Source organism: Corapipo altera, unplaced genomic scaffold (assembly GCF_003945725.1).
Source record: "Corapipo altera isolate COAL_440 unplaced genomic scaffold, ASM394572v1 61, whole genome shotgun sequence".
NCBI lineage: Eukaryota > Metazoa > Chordata > Aves > Passeriformes > Pipridae > Corapipo > Corapipo altera.
Window position 1 is genome coordinate 8,036,695 of NW_020884910.1, and position 24,330 is coordinate 8,061,024.

General features: G+C 38.4%; 1 protein-coding gene across 2 annotated transcripts; it reads left to right on the top strand.

Annotated features, from left to right (window-relative positions):
- Positions 1-24,330, top strand: LOC113952018 (transient receptor potential cation channel subfamily V member 6-like). 2 transcript variants are annotated; one of them, XM_027653679.1, is made up of 15 exons: positions 1-620; positions 10,205-10,302; positions 10,682-10,804; positions 11,376-11,516; positions 12,053-12,151; positions 12,349-12,524; positions 13,372-13,518; positions 15,494-15,532; positions 16,039-16,125; positions 17,752-17,828; positions 18,006-18,171; positions 18,456-18,522; positions 19,107-19,375; positions 20,132-20,238; positions 21,732-24,330. In XM_027653679.1, the coding sequence occupies exons 1-15, from the start codon at positions 490-492 to the stop codon at positions 22,003-22,005; spliced, it is 2,001 nt and encodes a 666-aa protein (XP_027509480.1). In that variant the 5' UTR covers positions 1-489; the 3' UTR covers positions 22,006-24,330. The 2 variants fall into 2 exon arrangements, with proteins under 2 accessions (XP_027509480.1, XP_027509479.1); XM_027653678.1 differs by having other exon boundaries at positions 490-620; positions 15,494-15,706.

The following is a 24,330-nucleotide window of genomic DNA, read 5'->3' on the forward strand; positions in this document are numbered from 1 at the left end:
TTCACTCACCTTAAGGGTGTTTTGCCTGAGTTGTTCAGCTGTCTGTTTCAAAATTGCTTACATGTCGCTTTCCAGAGGAATTCAGAGATACAAAAAGAGGATGATTGCTTCTAAATTCTAGACTTCAAAATCAAAATACTAGAAGCCTAGGACTTTGATGCTACATGAATTCTTCAGTGCTGTACAGGGTCTTTTTGAGCAGTAGGCTGCTGGTGAGCTTCTTCTAAATCAGACACACCTTTGGGTTGGGCTATTTTGGAAACTAAGTAATTGATGAGGTTCAAGGTATGGTCTGCTAGGAACAAGTGATTTTATTTTGTGTTTTTACATGTACTTTGATCAGCTGATGCAGTTGACAGACAGTCTCCTCTGTAAGTAAGCGACTAGGGTTGGAGGAGTGGTGACCTGTAGTGAGCCTTTCTTGACTTTTTTCTAAGTGGGCATTGCTGGCTTTCAGGCAGCTAGGCAACAGAGGAAAAGGGACCTGATATGGGGGTACCTTTATTTGGGGAGAACAATCCCTTCTACTCCCGGATCTGGAATGGACTAAGTCAGAAGTTGCAAGGCAAAAAATCCTGGGATAAACATCTGGATGAAATCTACTTACTCCAGCAGAAAAGGTACAGTGTATTTTAGCCTTCTTGTCTTCCCTTTCTGCTGCTGCTCTCTCCCTGTAGCTGATACTCACCATTTCCCCTTAGGCTTTTCTGCCAGCAGATAAACTTTAAACAACCCTGGAGCACTTTTCTCTATCAGATTTCTCCTTTCAAGGTGGAATGCTTCTGGAGTGCCAATCTTATCTGCTTTCACAGGTAGATTTACTAGGTCGAAATTAAATTACCAAGTGCAGGACTTCAGTCACAAATTAATACTGTATACTCTTGTTTTTCCTGCTTCATTGGTAAAGCTCACCAGAAAATTCATGAAGGTTTGTTTTTAACTATTACTATTCTCATTATTATTATCATTACCATTATTATTATTATTAAGACTGTGTGTGATGTATATGCTACAGTCAGTTGAAATAGCAGAGAGTTTTTTTGTGAGAATTCTGCTTTCTGTGTCTTTAAATGTTGCCCTTACTGTGGGATAGAGCAGACCTAATATTGTCCAACATTCTGGTGGTCAGTCACCTCCTTAGTTGGACTGCTGTTTCTCACCCCTGTGACATTGGTGTCAACATGTACAGTGACTCCTTTCAGAGCTTGTTATCCAGAAGATTGCTTGTGTCTTCCCATGTGAGTACTGAATCAAGGGTATTTTTCACTGCTGTGCAGAGTTGCTCCCTCCACCCACAGAAATGGAGGACTGTTCATGGAAATACAGCTGTATCTGGTTTTCATTGTTCCCTGTCATTTCTGCATGCACAAATGCTGCATTACTCAAATAACAAATTGCTTCCAGTTGCTTATAAAATCTTTTTTTCCTTCTGTACAAAACTCTGAACATCTATGGGGGCAAAAAGATATTTATCTATGCATATGTATATGTATACACACATATATGAATAGAAATAAGCAGGATAGCAACTTAAAAGGGACAAAGGTACGTGTTCGTCTGTAGGGAAAGAACTTAGATATATCATCATTTAACTTCTGACCAAGTAAAAAAGCATGTTCAAGTTTGCTTCAGAGCAATAGGACTTAAACACACTTAAAATGGGAGGGGCAAAGGGAACAATAGTATTTCCATGGAATGCTGAAGTGTTTACACTCATGAAAACCATCACAAGTAACTGAAAAATAAGTTCTCAGCAGATTCTGTAATATCCAAATGAGTACAAAACAGAAGTCTAAATATATTTAAAGTATTAAATCAATTATATTATTATATTAGTTCCATACTAACACTTAATATCAATTAATAATAAATATTGGTAATATAAAAATATTTTGTAGTTATGACATTATCTTCACATTTTTAAGTCAAAGTGATGTGGAAGGAAGATGTGCTGATCTCTATCTAACCTCCCACTTGAAGCTGAACTACTGCCAACAACAGATCGTATTGCTTAAGTCATGTTTAGCTCAGTCTTGAAAGCCTCCTAGGCCAGAGATTCTACTGTAGCTCCAGGTACCTGTTATGGTGTTGTAGTATCCTCCTAGAGAAAAAGGATTTTTTCCCAAATATTCAGCTTGAACCTCCAAAATCATAACTTGATGCTCTAGTCCCTTTTTTATTGTTGGCAATTACCAAGAAGGGTTTGGCCCCTTCCATTTTGGTGCTCCCTTTCACATAGGCTACTGTTAGATTGCCATTCGACCCTCTCTTTGCTCATTACTCCTCACTAGTCATGTGCTGCACAGTCCCATGAACATATTGTGTGTTGCTACTGATAGAGGAAAACAGAAAAACCTGTAAGGAATATAAACTCGTCTTCATAAACTTGTCTTAAATCACTATAGTGCAATCCCAGTGGTCCCCATAGTTCCCTTTCCTGTGTTTTTGTTTTTATAAAGATCTGTGTAAGAACACATGTAATGCATACAATATCACTGTCTGTGAAATCAGGGTTGTATGGGGACACAGTTGTTCTTTTTCCATTCTAGGTCTATATGTTTCCCACAACTTACAACTAACACAAATAAGTTTTCTGCTATTTGGTCAGAAATTACGTGGTGCCAATGGAAACTCTTTTCCTAAAAAGGGACAGGACGAATTCTTCCTCTTATTATCCTACTCTTCCCTTCTTGTCCCCAGAGATGCTCAGTGTGAGGAGAATGAAAATGAACATTTTGCAGAGGACTTAATTCAGTTTTATTGCTTTTGCATTTTTGGTTATGTACAGATAGAAAAATACAACAGGAAGACCTTGTATGGTGATTTGTGTATGAGAACTACTCTTTCAAAACCTCTGCTTTTGTGGAAAAACTGTTGAACACCAAGAGGGCTTTTGCTACATCCTGTCGTTTTGTGGTGCAGAACTGCAGTGTTGTGGCTTCAGTTTGAGTTCTTAGTCTTAATAGTGCTGGAACACATAGAGCAATTAGCAGAGATTAAATTCTACTATTGTTTTATTGAAAGCCAGTGGTAAATGTGTTATTATTTAACTGATATTCTCTCTGTTTGCACACAGAAAGTCTGCAAGAGAAGAACAGTGTTTATTTCTGTCCTACAACTGGTGATAATAATACCTGAAGGCTAACTGTTTTGGTAGTTGTCACCCTCACTGGAATGGCTGTTCATTCTCTTTCTTCATGTGAAACAATTCTTTGAATCTTATTAGGAGTAGATCTGAGCATTTTCCTCAGAGAGATATTAATACTGCAATGTATAACATTTCCCAAAGGAAAAACCAGGGTTGGGAAATGTGATACAGTCTCCTAATATTAAAGAAGAGTTTGAGTTTATTTGGCCTTCATCTACTGGTTTCTTTCTGTTGAAGACTCTCCTTTTTTAACAGCCTGTAGCTCAGTGTGGAATCCCAGGGACAGTGGTCACATCTCCTATGTCCTTTCTAGAATTATCTTTGGAAGCCAACTCTGGGATCTATATAACCTAGAGCATATAAGCATAAATCCTCAACAAAATTCATAATGATTGGAAACAAAGAAATAAATACTTATGAAATTTTGGGCCTAGTAGAGGTGAAGAATCACATGCCTGTCACAGTGTAATAGATCTTCTGGAAATTATGAGAACCATTGTTTTATTTTTTTTTTTAGTCCAGGGCAAGAGGTTCTAAGGAAATGTGAACAAATTCCTTCTACCATGTAATTTTAGAAAATCCATCATATGAGAATTGCACTATTCATAAAAAATAACTAATAAATAAAATTATGTTATATTTTCTTTCTACTATTTCTTCTGCCTATAACTCTGATAAATAATCTCTCCTCTCTGTGTTTCTTCTCTCTCACAGCTGCTGCTTAGGGATTAGTGGCCTTCATGGGGTGCTCTGAGGCTTAGATTTTCTAATGACAATAAAATGGTTAACTTGTGTGGTACATTTGAAAAAAAACCAAAACCAAACCCAAACCACTCAAAATATTTTTACATATTAATTAAGTATAGAAATTTGTGCTATGAGAAATAATACACTAGAGGTTCTTGGAATAATTTGCATAACTTGCAGAGATGGTCATTCCAAAGATGCCACAATACAAACTTTAAATCCCCTTTACTTTCCAAATTTTTTAGCCTCACAGACATATTAGCAAGCTGCTTTGCTTACCCTGAAAACAAACATGTCACAGATAAAAAAGTAGCTTAGTCTAATGCTAGTAAACTGAGTTGCTTAAGAGTTGTACAGGGACCCAGAGATCCTTCAGCTTCTAGACGAATCTTTCTTAACTTGGTAGTGAATGAGATGTCACCATAGATTTACTGTTCAGTTGTATAAACAACATTACTGAGTTTTCAGCCCACAATTAACATAGAATTGTCCTGTCTTAAAATCTGCTATGCCTGTCAGTATTAATCAGATCCTTTGCTGCCAAAGGTGACGGTGAAATAAAATTGGCAGCTTCCAGTTCCACCACTTCATTTATAATATGTTTCAATAACAGTGCTTCTGAGTAGTCAAGATGCAAAGAACAATCTATTGGAAACTCCCTCACTGGATGTAAAATAAAGTCAAAAGCAACAGTGACAGCATTTCTGGTCTTTTCTTTGGCTGTTACAACTTCATCCTAATGGAAGCTTTGAGCCTAATAATGGAAAACAAGCCTCCTTAATTTCACAGATGTAAAGGTCTGTCAGAACTCACGTTTCCCCAGCAATGCACAGACATACACACATCCCACCTCAGTGCCTAAGACATGGTTCAGGCTCATAGGTTTAGGAAGTTATTTGACTTCTTAAACTTGGCTATAGGTTTCCTTGTGAAGAAGTAAACGTGAAATTTGTGCCCAGAGGAAAAAAAAATCCATCCCAAACTACAAAGCTGTTAGAGAAAATGATTAGACATAGGAACATAACATATAATAAAACTGCAAGAAAATCTGTATTGAAGTGGGCTAGAAGTTTTGATGCAGAATGCATCAAAAGATGCTTCAGAGATTACAAATGCTTCAGAGAACATTTTTTTTAATGACTTAGTGATAATAAATAACAACTAAAACATTCTGAACTGTTAATCCAGTTCTAGCATGAGAATGGTCTCAGACGCAGAATTAGAAAAAAAAAAGAAAAGAAGTTAACACAAGGAGAATGCCCTGCTGGAAACGACTGACCAAGATTTCTACTGCTTAGTGTGGTAGATAGTTAAATATCTGAAGGGATAAGAATTCCCTATCAGTTTCTTGTCTAGTATCATTGGCAATTATTAACCTGTTTAATTTATTTCCAGAGAATGTCTGTTTACTCTCAGCTGAAAGGTCTTTGACAGACACTGGCTGTTAATTTGCTGAGTCTTGCTGTTAGTGCTGAAGAAATGTGCTGACCCTGTTGATTGTCCAAGCCCCTGTTATCTGTCTTCTTTTCACTTCATGCAATTGCTTCCTAACTCATTCTTCGCCATCTTGCGAGATTATTGCTTGGATCCCTCTCACCTGGTTAGCTTCCTCTGTGCTCTCCTCTGCTCTCCTGAAGTCTTCCACATATTTACATGCACATGCTAGTAGAAGGAAGGGAGATGATGAATCTCCTCTGGCAATTTCATGATGCATTGTTGAACACTGATATTTTGAGCAGCACAACAGGGAAAGAAGAGAAAGCTAAAATAATATCCTGCTGATGAATTTATAACTTAGATAGAAATAATTGCTTTAGAACCTCAGTAACTGACTATCTATGGGGATAAAGCATGAAGACAGAAGCAAACTTGAACTAGAGCAAGCAATAGGAAAATTCTATACAGTGAGTGACTGAAGGTTTAGAATCTGAGAAGGGAAGAACAGACAGAGATGCTTCATTGCCCCTCTGATGAGTTCAGTTTTGAGATAGAAACTTACAATTGGTTGTTGTCCGGACAGTTCACATTTTTAATATGTTTCCTTGTTTTAAAAGAATAACCATATAAATCCCAATTCTTTTCATAACAGAGTTAAGACTTATGGACTAGTCCTTGCATTTTCTATCTCTCCATAAGTCTAATGAGCAGGATGCACTCCAAAAGAAGTGCTTAAGAAGCTGTAAACCCAAAAGGGTACATATTACCAGCAGAAAGTGCTCATGAAATCTTTAACCTTGTTTAAAACTGTATTACAGTACTCCCTCAGTCAGAATCTGACCTACATTATATCTTCTCTTTGTTTCACAATGGATTTGCAGGTGTTCCTGATTTTGTTCTCACCTATATTGGAAAAACACTTCCTGAGCACATAATTGTATAATCCATGAAGAAAACTCAACGATAGTAACACATGATCAAGGCTTACTAAGTACCTCAACATAGATACATTCCTTAGCTCAGTAAGAAGAACCCAGGAACACATCCAGGTGGATACTGCTGTGGTTTTCGTTGCCCATCAGAACTACTGGTTTGCCTTGTAACTGTGCTTATCCTAAACTGATCCTGTAAGACAACATCCATACTGCCTAACGTTACAAACCTAACTTATCTGGCTAAATTAGGAGCTCAGTATCTATTGATTCCATACCTGCTGAAGGGAACGAACAGGATTAGAACAGGAGTTTAACTAAGATGTGCTGAATTATCTTCTCAAGGTGTCTAGATATGTCTCTGCTGAATAATTCTCTGAAAGCCACCCTCTCCATCCAGTGACATGATGGTTCTTTATGGAAACTAAGCATCTACTGTAGGCAGCTCTGTTAAGAGACTAAGTTACAGATTTTGCTGTCTGCTGCTTTGACACACAGGAAGTCAAGTTGTAAAATGTAAAGTTCATGCTGCATTTGATCAGTCAGGAAGAAAGTTGGTTAAATATACAGAAATTAAATAACTGAAAATGTTTTGAAGGTTCTAAATTCAGGTGACTTTGTGTAATTTTTTATATTAGTGAATTTGCTTCACCTAGTTTTTGACATTTATATGCTCAGTACATTGCTTTAATATATTAAAAATTAGTTGATAATTAGAATGGTATGTTTTAAATGGGAGTAAAATGTTTCCCCAATTATGGGACAGAAAATTAAATGAGAGTAAAAGCATATGCTATAAATATGTAACTCAAGAACCTTTGAGACATTACAGGCAGTGTGCCATGACATTTACTAACATTTCTGCGTTCTTCTTCTGGCTTGATCTTTGGCCTGAGAACTCTGGCTTTTTAAACCCAGTTGGAGGTTGCTACAGTAAGAAGAAATGTTTGACAATTTTGCTCTCGGTTTCCAAAAGAGTATAGTATTTATTAAGCGTCTTCTTTGTAGCAGTATTTTAATTTAATTAGTTGTTTACAAAGACTTTGGTAATTTTTGTGAGAAAGGTATTGTGTTTGTGTCCTCCTACATTGTCTCTTGCCCAATCCTTCCTCCTCTGTGAGGTCATTTGAGGGATAAAGGCCTACCCAGTAAAGCATCAACATATTAATTGTAGCTTTGTTTATACTATTGAAACCCCACCTCTTTTCCACTTCCTGCCTCTGAAAGTTACATTTTCCAGCAACACAGAGTCTTTTTCAGCCAAAATAGTGGCAGAGGTGGCAAGCTGACTTCACTAATACTTGATCTTACGACTTCTCCTCAGAGTGCCTCTTTATTTAATTCCTATTTGTCTGATCCTAGATGCAATCTTCTCATCAAATCATCTTGTCATTAGCTACTAATGCACTGACGCATGAGTAAGCTATAGAAGGAATACTTCCTTAAGCAGCAAGGCTAAGAGTTTGGAGGACACAAAAATATCTCAGAATGGCTGCCTAATTTGTTGAGGATGGTTCTTTATATTTTATTCTCCTCTTCAGAGTTTTTCTAGTCTACTTTCTAGAGCGTTTGGTGTCAGGAAATGCTCCTTTTGTGGAATGATAAATATAATAAACCAATGATATATCAGTTATGCTTTTATTACTTGTAGCCTGTGCCCATTAATATACACTACTTTAAATGATTCCTATTTATCTGTGTAATTCTGGTACTTCTCTTTGTTTTGCTTTATCTCCCAAGTTTTCTCCACTGTGTACACTGTCTTTCCACTATAAAGGAGTGCAGAACTCTCACATTTCAAGTGGATTAAATCCAGAGATAATGGCACATAAAAAAAAAAAAATGCTTCAGGATTTCATTATTCATAACAGAATAATTTAAAGCAAGAAATATATATTCCTGTAAGCCACAGAAGTTATGTTGCCTGTTTTCTTATCATTTTATTGTTAAATTTTCCTATACTTAAAACGCACAAATAGTAAGAAAACATTTTTTGCAATGGGCCATTTATATTCTCTCTGTCTCTGATGTGAATTTTCTTGTAGTTTATAGTAGAGTTATATTCCTTGGTAATGTATTCTCACATCAGTGTTATCATGTAATGCAAAAGACCTATTGCTTTATAGGGTTTATTTACCCTATAAACCCTATCCCCAAAATCTTGTAACTAAATAATACCAGCATATACAGAACATCACAAGGAGAAAGCATTGACTGTGTCTTTAGATTTGACCAACATACTTGTCCCATGTACTTTTTTTAGGGTGTGTGTGTTTAACACTCAGACTATTGGCAGTTGTTACACTATAGTAAAAACACAGACTGAGTCTGGTAGAAAAATGAGGGCTGGTGTTCTTCGTATCAGCTTGAATTTTTTTATTATTCTACTGTAATCCTTAGACATCCCTGCATCACACATTACAGCTTGACCTAAGCCATGCTAGAAAATCAAGAACAAATTAAACATCTATACTACAATAAAGCAGAGGTGAGAGAAAAAGCTCAAAATTTGCATTTGAACAGAGATCTGGAACTGAACTTTTCCCGTTTGGAAAGAGGAATCTCTTTCTATTTCATATTGAAAATTCATGAGCCATAAACTGTTTGTTTGAATTTGGAGGTCTTTCCTCCCCTTAAATCTTTAGCTCCTGAACTTGGGATACTTAAAATTCTTTTTTTTGTATAAAACCGAAAAAGCAAAAAACCCTACCCCAAAACATTTTCTTTATGAATTAAAAGATAAACCTGAAGATATTGAAGGATAACAGAAATATTTACCCCAAATTAGGAGATTCTGTTCTAATTTTCTGTGATTTTTTGGTAGCCAACTCATAGTTTTGAAAACTGGCAGAGATTATTTGGATGCTGAGCAAGCATACATTGTAGGTAACTCTTTTCAGGTGCTTATACAAATTGATAAGAACAACACCCAAGCCTTCTCTTCTCCAGGCTAAACAGTTACAGTTCTCTTAGTCTTTCCTCATATGAGTGATGCTCTAGTCCCATAATCATCTTTGTGGCCTTTTGTTAAACTCTCTCCAGTAGCTCCAGTAGCTTTTTGTGCTGAAGATCCTAGGACCTGGACACAGGACTCTAAGGATGGCCTTTCCAGAGCTGAGTAGAGGGGGAGGATCACCTCCCTTGACCTGTTGTTTACTTACAAAGATCTTGCTGTAGTGAAGTTTGGTGGCTGTACTTGTAAATTCTTCATCAGCCCCGAAGGATCTACTCAGACAACTCAGATCCTCAAGGAAGATTCAAGGACATGCTTCAACTATAAGTGAACCACTCATGACATGCATAATTGCAGTTCTCAACATTTTCCTCAATTCTTTCAGCATCAGAGAAAAAAGTAGCTAATAGCTAAGCTGTCAAATTTTTCTTCATGACTTTGTATAACGAGGAACTACATTTCAGAGTTCATTCTTTTAATTATATCATAGGAAGCATTGCTACAACACAAATGACAATTTTGTTTGTACCTTTCTATCCCTTATGGGAGCAATTCAGATTACTTTTTTAATTTATTGTGCTGCATGAAATAACAACTGGCCTTTTCTGTCTCCTGAGATAACTAGTCTACCGGCAGGAGGTGCATAAATGACTCACCATTCACTATCTTCTATGCCTCAAAATGTGGGCTATACAAACCAGAAACATTTTGATTATTCTTTTCTCCTATCTTTCCCTCTGCTGCCACCATATGGTTCAGCCTCAGTAAGCCAAGAGACGAAGATCTCACCAGGTTTTTAGAATTGCACTGCTCTGCTTTTGCCTGTTCTTTCTTTGTGCATTGAAAGAACATCTCAGACAGTAGATGTGCATTTTTCAGTGAAAATGTTCAAGAAAATACTGTCTCGAGCAAAGGCCATGCTAGCTCTGGAAAGAGGCACCATGTCTTTGATTTTGTTTCTTAAGAGCCTCTTTTTCTTGACTGCAGGATCTGGGAATCCCCACTCCTCCAGGCTGCCAAAGAGAATGACCTTGCAGCCATTAGGAAACTTCTCACTGATGGAACATGCGATGTCTATCAGAGAGGTAATTCAGATTATTTGTGAAAAATGGTTTTCTGTGGAAGGCAAGAGCTCCCTACAATGAGTAGTTTGTTATTTTGCTAAAACCTTTGCATTAGCAGCCTGTGTCTGAAGCTTTGCAACAAACTGAGTTTTCTGACTTAATGTGCTCATTCACTTCAGGCCTGAGATCTGCCTGAATCAGGTACAAATACCTGATGTTTCTGCTCAGCTGTCAGATTTTGGTGAAGGACAGAGACTGTGCAATTATGTGGCTGTACCAAGCAGTACTCAAGGGAGGACCTAGCACTCCCATAATTCTCCACCTCAATGAATTTATTTCTGCATTTGTCCCATACAGTTGAATGTCTAGATGACTCACATGCTTCTCCTACTGTTTCTAGGTGCAGTGGGGGAGACTGCCCTTCATGTAGCTGCCTTGTATGATAACTTGGAGGTGGCAGTGGCTCTGATGGAAGCAGCTCCTGAGCTTGTCAATGAGAGGATGACATCAGAGCTCTATGAAGGTAACATCGCTGGGAATGAGGATGGACAGGATTCTCTGCAGGGGAAGAGAGGAAGTACTACCTGTACATTTAGGAAATTGGCTTATACTGTTCCGGGTTCAATGTATTGCTAAACTGTTACATAGCAAAGCCAACATACAAATGGAAGGTGGAGTTATATTAAATGCAAGTGCACACATGTGCAAACATGCAAAGGCCTTAACCACAGGTGGACCTGTTGGCTATTGTGAGATTGCAAGATTATGTATAGTTTGCTTCCCAGAAGAGTGTGGCATGTCTTGTTTTTCCATGGAAAAAAATCTAGAAGGTGCATCCTGTTGAGGTTTTTTGGCAGGTTGTAAAGTCAATTTTCATGATTTCATAAAAAGATTTAAGTAGAATGGGACCTCTGGAAAATCTGTCATACAACCCTCTGCACCCAACAGAGATAACTTCAAAGCTAATTCCTATAGTTGCTGTGGATGCAGTCCCAAAATCTTCCATTTACCATGACTGACATGTGAACTGTAGGCTACTGATCAGCCTGAAGTTACTTTCTTGGAAGACAAGGTTTTATTTCTGTGTCTTACAGGGCAGACAGCTCTCCATATTGCAGCAGCGAACCAGAACATCACTTTGGTGAAGGCTTTGCTTAAGAGAGGAGCCGATGCCAGCACAGCACAGGCCACTGGGCACTTCTTCAGGCGCAGCTCCCAGAGCCTTTTCTATTTTGGTACAACCTTAACTTCTCCCCTTGTTGCTATAGGAGGAAACCAGCAGAGTGGTGAGGGGGTGTGAGGGAGGCTTACTTTAGTCCCCATCTAAACTGGGTAAGCAGAGGGTCCTATCTCCAAGTGTCATCAGACACACACTTTTTATCAGACAGTAAGACTTCATCTGAGTATGTAAATGTTACATAAATATCAATAATACACATTTTATATGTTTGCATGTATAAAAAAATATATTGTATAAAAATTGTAATTTAATATCTTCCTAGCAGCATATATTGCGAATTATTTGTCAACCTTCTTATGGGGGTAAACTCATGAAAAGAATACTTCATTCTTTTAGTGTTGTGTGGGGCAGCTCTTCTTTTCCTTTCTGAGTAGGATGAGGAGTGGTGCAGAAAATTTACAGGTTACCTAAAGTAATTCTTCCTTTCATATCCTCTGGCTTCATAGCATGGATAATTTTCCCTCAGCATGCTTCTACCTCTCCTACCTCCTGGGTTCTTAATGTTGTTTCTCCCCATTCCTTTCATTGCAGGAGAGCATGTTTTATCATTTGCTGCCTGTGTGGGAAATGAGGAAATTGTACAGTTGCTCATTGAAAATGGAGCTGACATCAGAGCTCAAGATTCTCTGGGTATGTACTCTGGGGCATATAGAGAATCTGGACATTTTAATTCAGACTCTGTCGTTTGTGTACTCAAATATTTTTCTCTCACTACAAGCAAATGTGGAATGAGGGATGTGAGGAAAATAAAAGCCACCCGTCAATTCTCAGTCTTTGCACAGGGCTGGGCTATTCCACATAATTTATCTGGTCTGCTTTCTTCATAGGTAACACTGTTCTTCACATCCTGGTTCTCCAGCCTAATAAGACGTTTGCCTGCCACATGTACAGCCTGATTCTTTCCTATGACAGGAACAAAGAGGGATCAGGGTCACTGGAACTGATCCCTAACAATGAGGGTCTTACTCCATTCAAACTGGCCGGAGTTGAAGGCAACACTGTGGTGAGTTTGTGTGACACTGGTACCTCCATACAAAAGATCAATGGAGAACTTGAAATAACATCGTTCAGACCAAGGGAGTTTGTGCATGTTCTTAGTGGGTAGAAGATCGTAACAAGTACTTTTTTTTTTTTGCTAAAAGTGCCATGTACGACCAGAAGACCCTTTATAAAAAATTTCTTTATCTTAAAATAGATATTTTTTACCCAATTTTTGAAGCATTTGAATTAAACAGGTATTAACAGAAAGATTCACCCCAAGTAATGTTTTGAAAGTCTCACTGAAATTGTTGTCTTTGTTGTCTAGAGTTCATAACCCTAAATGTGACATGCGGGAAATTTCTCTGGGTATACACAGGCATTTATTCACAGAAAAAACCTTATCATTTTAGGCAAAATCTCATCCTTCCCCTCAACAAAAAGACAAATGTGGTTAGTATTTCTTCTGTAGATCCAGTAAGGACAGGATCATTTCCCTTGTCATACCTCTTTTCTGAAAACTTGTAGAAGAGTATAAAAGAATTGTGTTTCTAATCAATATCTGAAATCTATTGTTAGGATGTATGACTGTGTCAAATAACTCTAGCAGTTTGATTAGAATTTAGAGTAAAAACCACTCATCTTTTACCTCAAACATGAGCTAATAACCAAATAGGAATCAAAAAAGTTCTTCCACTTAATCTACTGTGATTGAGAGATATGAGGACCACAGCAAGTACCAAGTTCAAGAAAAAGTATGTCATAATTAAGGGTTTTTAACAACTTTATTTGTTCTCATTGCCAATACACTCATTGCAAATGCATATACAGGAAAGATTCTGATATCCTTGGCCCTCTTCTTGTCTCCTCAGATGTTTCAATACCTTATGCAGAAGAGGAAGCAGAATCTCTGGTCTTTTGGCCCCTTGACCACTGTGCTCTATGATATCACAGAGATTGACTCCTGGGCTGAAGATCAGTCCTTCCTTGAGCTCATTGTATCAACCAAGAAGAGAGAGGTACTGTGGACACTGTGTGCTTTCTATGTGCAGACCATGGTGATTACAAAAGGAGAAACATGATGAGTTTGAAGGTTCAAGCTCTTTTATATGATCCATAGAGCAAGAACTTCATACCATGTGGTGCAGGGAATACAATATGTGTAGCAGTTTATTAAGGTCTGGCTACATCTACATCTTTCTCAGAAGAAACTTTATATACAGTTTCTTCTGAGGTGTGAAACTTGTAGATTATGGAAAGAATTTAGTAGGAGCAAGCTACAGAAAAGGGTTGTCTCTCATCAAACTGAAAGACATACTAAGTACCTGTAGAGTAGCTGTAGTGTCTTCCTACAACTGCGATTCTGGTTAACTCTCACAATGCCCCTGTGAGACAGGACTATGCTCAGAAGTCCTAAACTGGAATGCATTTTAAAACCACTCATTGTTATTATTCCTTTCATTTAATGACTGGTTATGACTCAAAACAAAGGGGACAAATTATCTCTGCTCTAGGCTCAAAAACTTGTAAAGGGATTACTAAGACAAAAATAGCGGAGTGTAATGGCACACTTAGACAGATTTCCATAAGACTTACAAGGTACACCACCCTGTCAGTTGTAGTCACCTTAAATAATCCTAATAGGACAGGAAATGAATCAGAAGACACTTCAATTAGCCCAATTCTACGCATCCTGTATTATTTCCATCTATCAAAATTTTAGTCAAACTTTTCTAACAGAAGTTTCACCTATTGGAGAGCTTTGTACAGTGTGGAGGAAGTCTATGAAACTCTAATTTGCTTTTATGCAAAATAGTCTATGTTTCTATGGCTGGTGATACATAGAGAAATTCAGGGAAGAGCAGCCTTAGAGGTTGTTCACTTTAGAAGACTAAATCATAATCCTAGAAGAAAGCAGAATATTGTACCTATTCTTATCCCAAAACATCCATATAGCGCAAAGGATAAGATGCCTCCTAACATCAAGAGATATAATGATTTCTTTATTTTCCAGAATGCTCTTAAAAATGTGCAATTGCAATCTTTTGATGTAGACCTAGTTATTCTTTTGTGCATTTGATATATGTTTGGCCCAAAATGTTTGCCGTCTCCTCTAGAGGAATGCTATGTCTTACCTCATGTTATCATACCCTCCCAGGGCATCTTTAACCCCCAGTCGGAAGCAGTTTCTCTCATATTAAGGGGAATGCATACACACAGAGGTACTAAGATATATTTTCTGATCCTTAAGTGAATGAAAAGTAAAACAATAGAAGGGAGTTAATCTACAGGAAGATTATAGTAAACTTCAAATTTATATCATCCCTTTGAAAATGAAATTTACTTTCCTATGCAAAGAATTCTAGAATACTGATTTCTACAGAAAACTGAACACCTACAGGTACATTATCTCTCTCGTAGTGTGTGGGTCAAATTCTCCTCTTATGCTCCTGTTTCTCCTGCTTATGCTCTGAGTGTCAGTCTTCTAACAGAAGCTGAAGGCTTGGCATAGATGATTCAATTAATTATCACTCAGACAATATAATGCAGAAACCTAAAATGTAGTTGTTTTACATAAGCCATAGAGAGTTGGACAAGTACATCTATCTTCTGGGAAAATGTTGTGGTTTTCTTATCTTAAACATCTGATAAAAAATTTGTGTTCTACTACTAACAGGAATATTCTGTCATCCTCAGTTCCATGGTCCTACATAGATGACAAACTTATTCCAGTATCTAAAATGTTTTTCTTGTACTTCCCACTGGTACTCAAAAGCTGTTCTCTGTAGGATATATTTTTTACTTTTTTCCCAAAACTCTGTATTGTCAAACTGTGTAAATCCAAACCTGCATTTTCAAAATAAATTCCACTTTGTAATTCTGAATAGCATAGGTGAGAATAGTTTGTTAATACTCTCCCAGGAAACAGTGTGAATGATGCTTATAAAAAAAATGTGTTTATGGCAATTAACTACTTCTTTCTATCTTTCTCAGGCACGCCAGATCTTGGACCTAACACCTGTGAAGGAGCTGGTGAGCCTGAAGTGGAATATGTATGGTCGTCCCTATTTCTGTTTCCTGGCTTTATTCTATATACTCTACATGGTCTGCTTCACTATGTGCTGCGTCTACCGACCTCTGAAACCCCGAACGGGCAACAAAACAAGCAGCAGAGACAATACAGTCTATGTCCAGAAAATGCTGCAGGTACTGTGACTGTAGGAGTCAGGGCCCCATAGGCAGCATTGGGCAATTCCCACATAACCTACTTAACTGGAAAGTTCAAGCCATTCCCAGTCCTCACATATTACAGCTGTCCTTGTACTCTCTTTCGGCCAGCTGACCGTTGTCAGGGAGGAATATGAGATGTGCTCTGTTCTCCATTGTGGAGCTGGGCTGGTTCCTGTGGCATTGCCAGGTCTAGTCATGTTTATTGTAGTAACAGTAGTCTGCCTTCATCCCTATCCTCTTTTTAAATTTACTTTCACTTTCTTTAAAATTTATTTTTAATTTCCATTTCCTTTTTTTTTTTTCCCCAGGAATCTTATGTGGCATATGAGGATGAGCTGAGGCTGGTGGGGGAGCTGATCACAGTCATTGGAGCTGTAGTAATTTTGGTCCTTGAGGTAAGAGAAATGGTGAGCTGCATAGTTTCAAGTTTTGTCAAGACAAATCCTGCTTGTTATACTAACATGGATTTGTGCTCACCAGTTGGTAAGGGTATTTGCTTACTCTTAGGTAAATGGCAATAGACATTGTCAGCAGTATCTATTAGATGAGACAGAGACTGTGACAATGTCCTAGTAAGACTCCATGTGCCGAAGAAGCAATTAGAAGGACTGGTCATACTCTCAAATACTATATGCAGGGGAGTGCCACAGTTCCTGTTAGCACCATCTGTGGGTCCAGCTGACTCCCAGATGTTACTTCATCCAGCTCCCCTAAATACTCACATATTTAGGGGTGCTGGATGAAGTGAATTCTGTGTGTACACAGAAAAGTTTATATTTAATTGGAGATCATTTACTCTATGGACCTGTAACAGCAGCCTTTCTCAACCAGAGTTCTGAGGTGAACGTATTTAGTTGTTCTCCTTACTATGAACTCTCCAAAAAACAACAAAAAAAGTGAAAGTTATTTAAATTAGAACAAACCTATTCCCCATGTGATTTTACTATAATATGAAATAGAAGACTGAAACTTGTATGAGAAATCTCAGAGGATGATGCCAAGAAGGACTGAAAATAAAACAGGTGTTGTAAGCAGCTTTCTGCCTATGGGGTACATTAGGCAAGGCATCACCAGCCAGTCAAAAAAGGTGGTTGTTCCACTTTACTCTGCACTGGTGCATCTCCACCTCGTGTATTATGTGCAGTTTTGGCCACCTCAATATAAAATAGACATTAAGCTATTAGAGGGTGTCCAAAGGAGGGCCATGGGGATGGTGAAAATCTGAAAGGGAAGCCGTATGAGGAGAGGCTGAGTTCACTTGGTCTGTTCAGTCTGGAGAAGAGGAGATTGACGGGAGACCTCACTGGGGTCTTCAACATCCTCCTGAGGGGAAGCAGAGGGGTAGGTACAGATCTCTTCACTCTCAAGGTGAATGACAGGACTCGAAGAAACAGCATGAAGCTGAGTCAGGGGAGGTTTAGATTAGATGTTAGGAAAAAGTTTTTCACCCAGAGGGTGGTTGGGCACTGGAACAGGCTCCCGAGGGAAATGGTCACAGCACCAAGCCTTTCTGAGATCAAGAATTGTTTAGACAACACTCTCAAGCACATGCTGTGACTCTTGGGGATGTCCTGTAAAGGGCTAAGAGCTGGAGTTGATGACCCTTGTGGGTCCCTTCCAACCCAGGATATTTTACTACCCTATGTTCCAGAAGGACAAGTCCATCTTCCTATGTTTGGTCAGGACCCTGGGGCTAGGCTGCAGCTTACACAGTGTGAATAACAACAGACTCCTTTGATTCCCCTAGAAGGTCTTTTTATCTCCATTATTGGGGCACGGCACCTCTCTGCGACATGTCTCTTAATGTGCCCAAGTATTTATCCAGCAACCTCTGTCTCATCCCAAGAAGGGCCCACCAGCCTCAACCATTCTGATTTTAAAGTAACAAAGAAATCAATCTGTTAACCATCAAAAAAAGCAGATGCAGCTGTCCCCAGGAACCTCTGAATGTATGTGGTTACCATGACATTTAGTAATATGATGGAATCTGAGTCCTAAAGTTAATAGGATGTCTCTCTTAGATCCCAGATATCCTTAGAGTTGGAGCAGCGAAATACTTTGGACAAACAATCCTAGGAGGTCCTTTCCACATAATTGTGTAAGTACAGCACTTTTTAAGTCCAGTAAATATATTTTGTCCCATTTCCCCCACTGCTGTCTTTTGCCAGATGAGTCACTTTCTCCATTCTTTTAGCGTATTCCTTATCTTATTTCTCTTACTGGTTCAACTGAATCTTCCTCCACTGAACTTTTTTTCACTGTTTCTTCTTTGCAGCATCACATATGCTTGCATGATTCTAGTAACCATGGTGATGCGTCTCACCAGCACCACTGGAGAGGTGGTGCCCATGTCCTTTGCCCTGGTGCTAGGATGGTGCAATGTCATGTACTTCGCACGAGGCTTCCAGATGCTTGGGCCTTTTACCATCATGATCCAGAAGGTATAAGACACAAACAAATACAGACTTTTTACACATGTCCTGACACCTCTTTTAGGATAGGAAGAACTGTAAGAATACTTTTTCTCTCTCGGGACTAGAATTAATGGCAAACAGGCAAGTTCTTGTCTGCACAGAGGGTTTAGGACTTTCACATTCTCTCTTTGGTTCAGAAGTTTCCTTTAGTTCGCTCATGGTCTTAGAATCTGGGAAAATGTTTACATAGGGTTGCACTGCAACTTGGTGGGACAGTTGGGCCTTATGGTGGCTCTGTCTTTTCTCTACAGATGATATTTGGAGATCTTATGCGCTTTTGCTGGCTCATGGCTGTGGTGATATTAGGCTTTGCATCAGGTGAGTCTACAAAAGAAAAAACAGCAATATGTTACCCCTGACAACTGCTTTGGTATGAATTAAGAGTGTGGATTTTGATTTAATCTCTGGTTGCCCTCTGAAAAGCTGGCAAAGGTGGTGATGATATATAGCTTCTATTTCTCTAAGTGTGGTCACTTTCCCAATACTAATTTCTGTTCTCATGAGTTTGGTTTTCAATTCTTGCTCCTTCCAGGGTAATAGAAATAGGATAATTCAGATAATCCCACATATGTGTAAGTCCAGGTTTAAAAACATACTGCATTTCTGATACTTGTCTGTGGAAAATGAGATTAACACACATAGCTTTATTATCCTTGAGGAAGTTAAGTTCACTAATTTGAGAATAAATAAACAATCAAAGTAATTTTGGGTCATTTTATAGTAGAAACCAGTGATTCTATAGAGGGATTTGTCCTTGCTGGGTTCTGTACTAGCATAGAAACACATGCAGCTCCTTCCCAGTCCACTTTTTGTTGTCACAATCTCCTACAGGACCCTGTTGTTTCTCTTGGAATGTGATTCCTGTTGTTAAACTCTCTTTTTCCCTCATTGCTCTCCTCTAGCTTTTTACATCATCTTCCAGACAGAGAATCCTGAAAACCTTGGGCAATTCTACAACTATCCCATGTCCTTGTTCACCACTTTTGAGCTGTTCCTCACTATCATTGATGGCCCTGCAAACTATGATGTGGACCTGCCTTTTATGTACAGCGTGGTATACTTTGCTTTTGCCATCATTGCTGCCCTCCTTATGCTCAACTTGTTAATTGCCATGATGGGTGATACCCACTGGAGAGTGGCCCATGAGCAGGATGAGCTCTGGAGAGCCCAGGTAATCTAGTTAAGGCTGGCATTCCTACCTTATTTCAAATAACAGCTAGAAACCCATCAGCCTCTCTTGTGCATTTTGTGTCTCCCTAGCTCTTTGTTCCCTGCATGCAGAATCTCTTATTAAATAGAATTAAAGTGATGTCTTTTTTTGCAAATAACACTTCTGTGTAACTGAGTTAAATTATAATTATAGAGATTGACCGAGGGGGGATAGAATGCAAGGTAATGATTGCATGAAGGTTAGCGATGTCTTAAGATCTATTAAGAGAAGTTGGCCTGAATCTCTTGCTCAGAAAGCAAAAAAATTCAACCAGTTCTATAAGGTAATCAACAGGAAATCCATTTCCTAGTACTCTTCTGTGAGAAAGCAATCAGTCAAATGGTTAAATGTAGTCATGTGGCCACATTGGTAAGTTGTGGTGAGTTAATGTGAGTATAGATACTGTCCTCTTCTCTTGCAAATTGATTGCAAATTGATTGCAAATTGATTATCCTACTCATTGTCATCAATCATAAAAGAAAAGAAATTTAACACTGTTTTAAGGCCACCATTGCTTCCACAAAACATGGCGCAGTTAGACCTAAAATAGTGATTGCCCTATAATAAATGGAGTATTGACTCTACTATTTTTTTCATTACATAGGGAACTGGTAATGAAGTATGGTTTGGGTCAGTGCTCACAAAACTGATAATTTTGAAAGAGAGTCAGATTTTTTTCTAATTTGTTTAAGTTCTTTCTTTTTTTTCATTCCAAAGGTTGTCGCTACTACTGTCATGCTGGAGCGGAAACTGCCAAGGTGTCTCTGGCCTCGCTCGGGAATCTGTGGTCGGGAATATGGGTTAGGGGACCGATGGTATCTCAGGTGAGTTCTCTTCTAGTGTGTGCATGTGAGGATCTAAGAAGAAGAATCCAATGTATGGGTGTTAATAAAGAGCCTTTTCAATGGCCTGGGGAGGAGTGTTTGGAGAGCTTTCCTTACAGAATACAGACCCCAATCTGTTTTCTGTCTGTGACTGGTAGGCAAACACTGTTCCCCTCAGAAAGCTCTGCTGTGCACTTCTTTCTGAAATTTGATGATGCTTTCTTATCCAGTAGTTACATGGACAGACCCCAGAAACTGCATGAGTTGCAAGGCCTGAATTTTTCTTTCAAACTTACCATAATGAGTATCACAAAACTTCACTGGTGTGCTTGGTTGGCTGACCCTATCCATTAGATATATGAAATGGCAGAGTTAGAGTAAATCTATTAGGCATTCAACAGCAATGAACTGCTCTACAAATGATTCAAAATCAGAACTGGAATAATTAGAGTTAAGATTCTTTTCTCATGTGACTCTAGTAACTATATCATATTTTGCAACAACTACATCAGGTGGCAAAGTCTTATGTCCAGGATTTTGGATTAGGCACTGAACTAACAAGATATCTATAGTCTAGATAAAACTAAATTCCTCATTATTTTTGATTTTAATCAATATTTATGCCAGGTAAGAAATGATTTACCTTATGGGCATGTGTCTTTTCTAACTGCACCATCTTCTGCTGGTAAAGCCAGAAGGGGGAGTGGCGGCTGTATAAATCATAGAATAATAGGATATTCTGAGTTGAAAGGGACCCACAAGGATTATCACAGTCCAACTCCTGGCCCTGCACAGAACTTTCTGCAATTTTTGACAGAGAATTGAGCCTTGTAGATTTTCAGGTTTACTAGAAAGAACAAGCAAGACCTAAAATGATACCAGTATGCAACACCTTCAGACCAAGATGCAGAATAAAACAATGTATTGCAAGAGCAATTATGCACTGGATGATATGAGAAAAGAGTGTTGCTGTGAACTAGTTCTGTCAAATTACATGTATGTTCATTGTATTTAGCATGAGACAGTATTTCAGAAGACAGCTTATAAGTAATGTAGAGAAGGGTTGATGGGAGTGGAGTTTTAAAGTGCAGCAAAGAATAAGGGGCATCCTTATGTCTGACAGCCATGGAGGAAAGTCAAGAACAGAGGAAATAGATGAATATATGCCTATACACAAAGAGTCTGGAACTAGACTCAGGTGGGTTAAGTCTTCAAATTGCTTACAACTGGCATAATGGAAAGGGTAAATCATGATTGGGAAATAAGTTAAAGGACAAGAAACCATGGGCAGACAAAGGTACTGAAGTCAATGATGTGGATAAATGTCTAGGAGATAACTGTGCTAGCAGCCCCTAGCACCCTGCCTATAATCAGTTTTCTGTTTCTGTGCAGACTTTCTGGAAGATCAGCATGCCTGTTTTTGTGGAGGGGTTTTGTGGATAAACTGGTACTTTTGCACATTGTTCAGTTTACGTTTTTTAATCCTCTTACAGAGTTGAAGACAGGATTGATCCCAACAAACACAAGATGATGCGGTACACAGAAGCATTTAAGGCTCAGGATAGGGATAACTATGACAAAGGTTCCGAAAAGCTGGAAATCAACAGAGACATCCTGTATAAGAAGGAATTTTCTACTCTGTCATTGTCACGAAGCACATCCAGAACTAGTTCTCACCGTGGCTGGGAGATCCTGAGGCGCAACACTTTCCGCCAACTTTGTGGAGAGGTTGGTCATGCCACGGAGGAGGAGGTCTATGATGTCTAAGAAGCCTCTATTTTTACTCCACAAGATGAATCCCTTTTGCCACAATTGTCTTCTATAGCTGTTCATACACTCCCCAGAATGCTACACACATTTATCAGCCTTGAAGAACTCCACCGGTGAAGATTTCGTGAGCAGTTCATGGCATCTATGCTATGATATGTGAAAGCAGTCTTTTCTCTCCTACTTATAAGTGCCTCTGCAGTTGCACTGATATTTGCACCAAGCTGGTGGGCTTGTTGAGCTATATAATGCAAATGAGCAAGAGAAGCCAGCAATGAGATTTCATCCATTTATGAAAAAGTGATCATTAAGCCCTCTTCCAGATTGTTACATGCAGTATAATCTATCTCCCCAGTTTCACAAAATCACGATGCTCTCATAGCAAAGAAGGATGACTGGTTTATGATTTGGTACAGAGTTGGAAAAAGACCAACAACCAAACCCTGTAACTGAGCTCAGGAATAAAGGTAGTTGTTGATACTGTGATGATTAAAAAGGACTGTAAATACTCAGCAGGAATTCAGGGCCTGACAGATTTTGGCCTCTGAATAAAGGCAGTCTCTATTAACTGCATTTTCAACATTGCTATCTTAGCAGGACTGTTATCATTTTGGTTTGTGTTGCTTGTTTGGGTTCTTTATTGGTGATGGGGTTTTTGCTTGTTTCTTTGTTTGTTTTTGTCACATGAATGCACTTTAAGCTTTTGAAAAGAAGTGATTGCTATTCCTGATTGCTATTCCTGAGAGGATTCTGAAGTGGGAACTTCTTTTCCTATTAAGAGCATGTATGACCTGGTTAGGTAACTTTCAGCAGTGTGAAATTTCAGCAGAGATATTTATCTCCCAAGTGAGCTAAAGCTGGTCTTTTGTTTTCTGTGGAAGAGTAGGTTTATGATTCAGACTGAGACATCGAGGCTGGGTAGTGAGCTCTCTATAACACAGAAAGAAACAGTGAGGAAATGTTGGATAGATGAATAATAGCTATTGCAGAGGCAGTTCAGAAGCTGATGTGCACTCGCTCTGTCTCTCTGAAAGTCTGAAACTATCCAATGAAAAACTGAGTCACCCACGCTGTTCCCTTCCAGGCATGACACTGTGCCAGTCTGTCAATTTGTCTTCTGCCTAAGGACACTTTAAGAAAAATGAAGAAATGTAAGAAATGATCCGAGAAATGGACAGTCATTTCAGGTTCTTTTGTATTCTCAGGAGTGCAGAGTTTCAATCCAGTAGCAGAAATTGAGAAGAAAGCAATCCAAGGTCTTTACATTTCCTTCCAACAGGGCTAGTAACAGCAACTTTGTTTTTTAAGAAATCAAGGACTATTACCTAACACTAGACTTTGAGCCAAATCATTGTGTGATAATCAAAGAAGATAATGAAAAAGCTGAATCCAGTGGATTTCTAATTATATTGAAATATCAAACATCTCCTCTCTTGCAGGTGCTGTGACGAGTATAATGATCTTTACAATTATGTATATTTATTTAAATATCCTCTTTCTCTTACTTGAATGTGAACTTTTTTTTGTGCTGTAATGGAAGACTGACAGAAGACTGTCCCTCCGGAATTCAACTGTATACTTTTGAGTTGACTCTTTTTATTGAATTGAAGCTATTGCCTAGTCTTGGTCACTTAAGTCCTTTTACATTTATACTGCTGGTCTGTGGAGATGGAATAGATGTAGCCAATTAACCAGAACTGTGAAGTGTTGCTCTGATTTTAGATTAATTTTTTTTTCATAGTGAATTAGAAACAACAAGAAGGAGAGGACTGATGATTTCTCCATCCTACCCCTGCCCCCAAGTATAGTAGACTTTTTACTAGTTTGAAAACCACAGAAATACAATAGAGATGGAGCCACATATTGTCATTTCTACAAAAGAACTCATCTTTGTGACATAATAATAATAATAATAAGGGTAGTTTGAAGTACAAGATGTATAAGCCCTGGTTCTGATTTTGTGTTCTTCTTCATTGCTATAAACAATGAGAAATTTTATCTTAGAAATTAAAACAACATTTTGACATTGCAGGAGGCAGAACAAAATTCATTTACCAGTGCTAGGCCTTTCATAATTTCTGTATCTGCTCTCCATAAAAAGAAAAGAAAAAATCCAGTAGCAGATTTTTTCAAGGAGGTACCTTCTCTTGTAAAATTACATTCCGTGACAGTTAGCTTTCAAGCTCCTTGCACAGAACCCATGCATATAACAGCATCAGAACTGTGTGATTTATTTTCTGTCTTTAGAGTTGCCTAATGCAAATAAGATAGAGAATCATAGAATCATAAAATAGTTTGGGTTGGAAGGGACCTTTAAAGGTCATG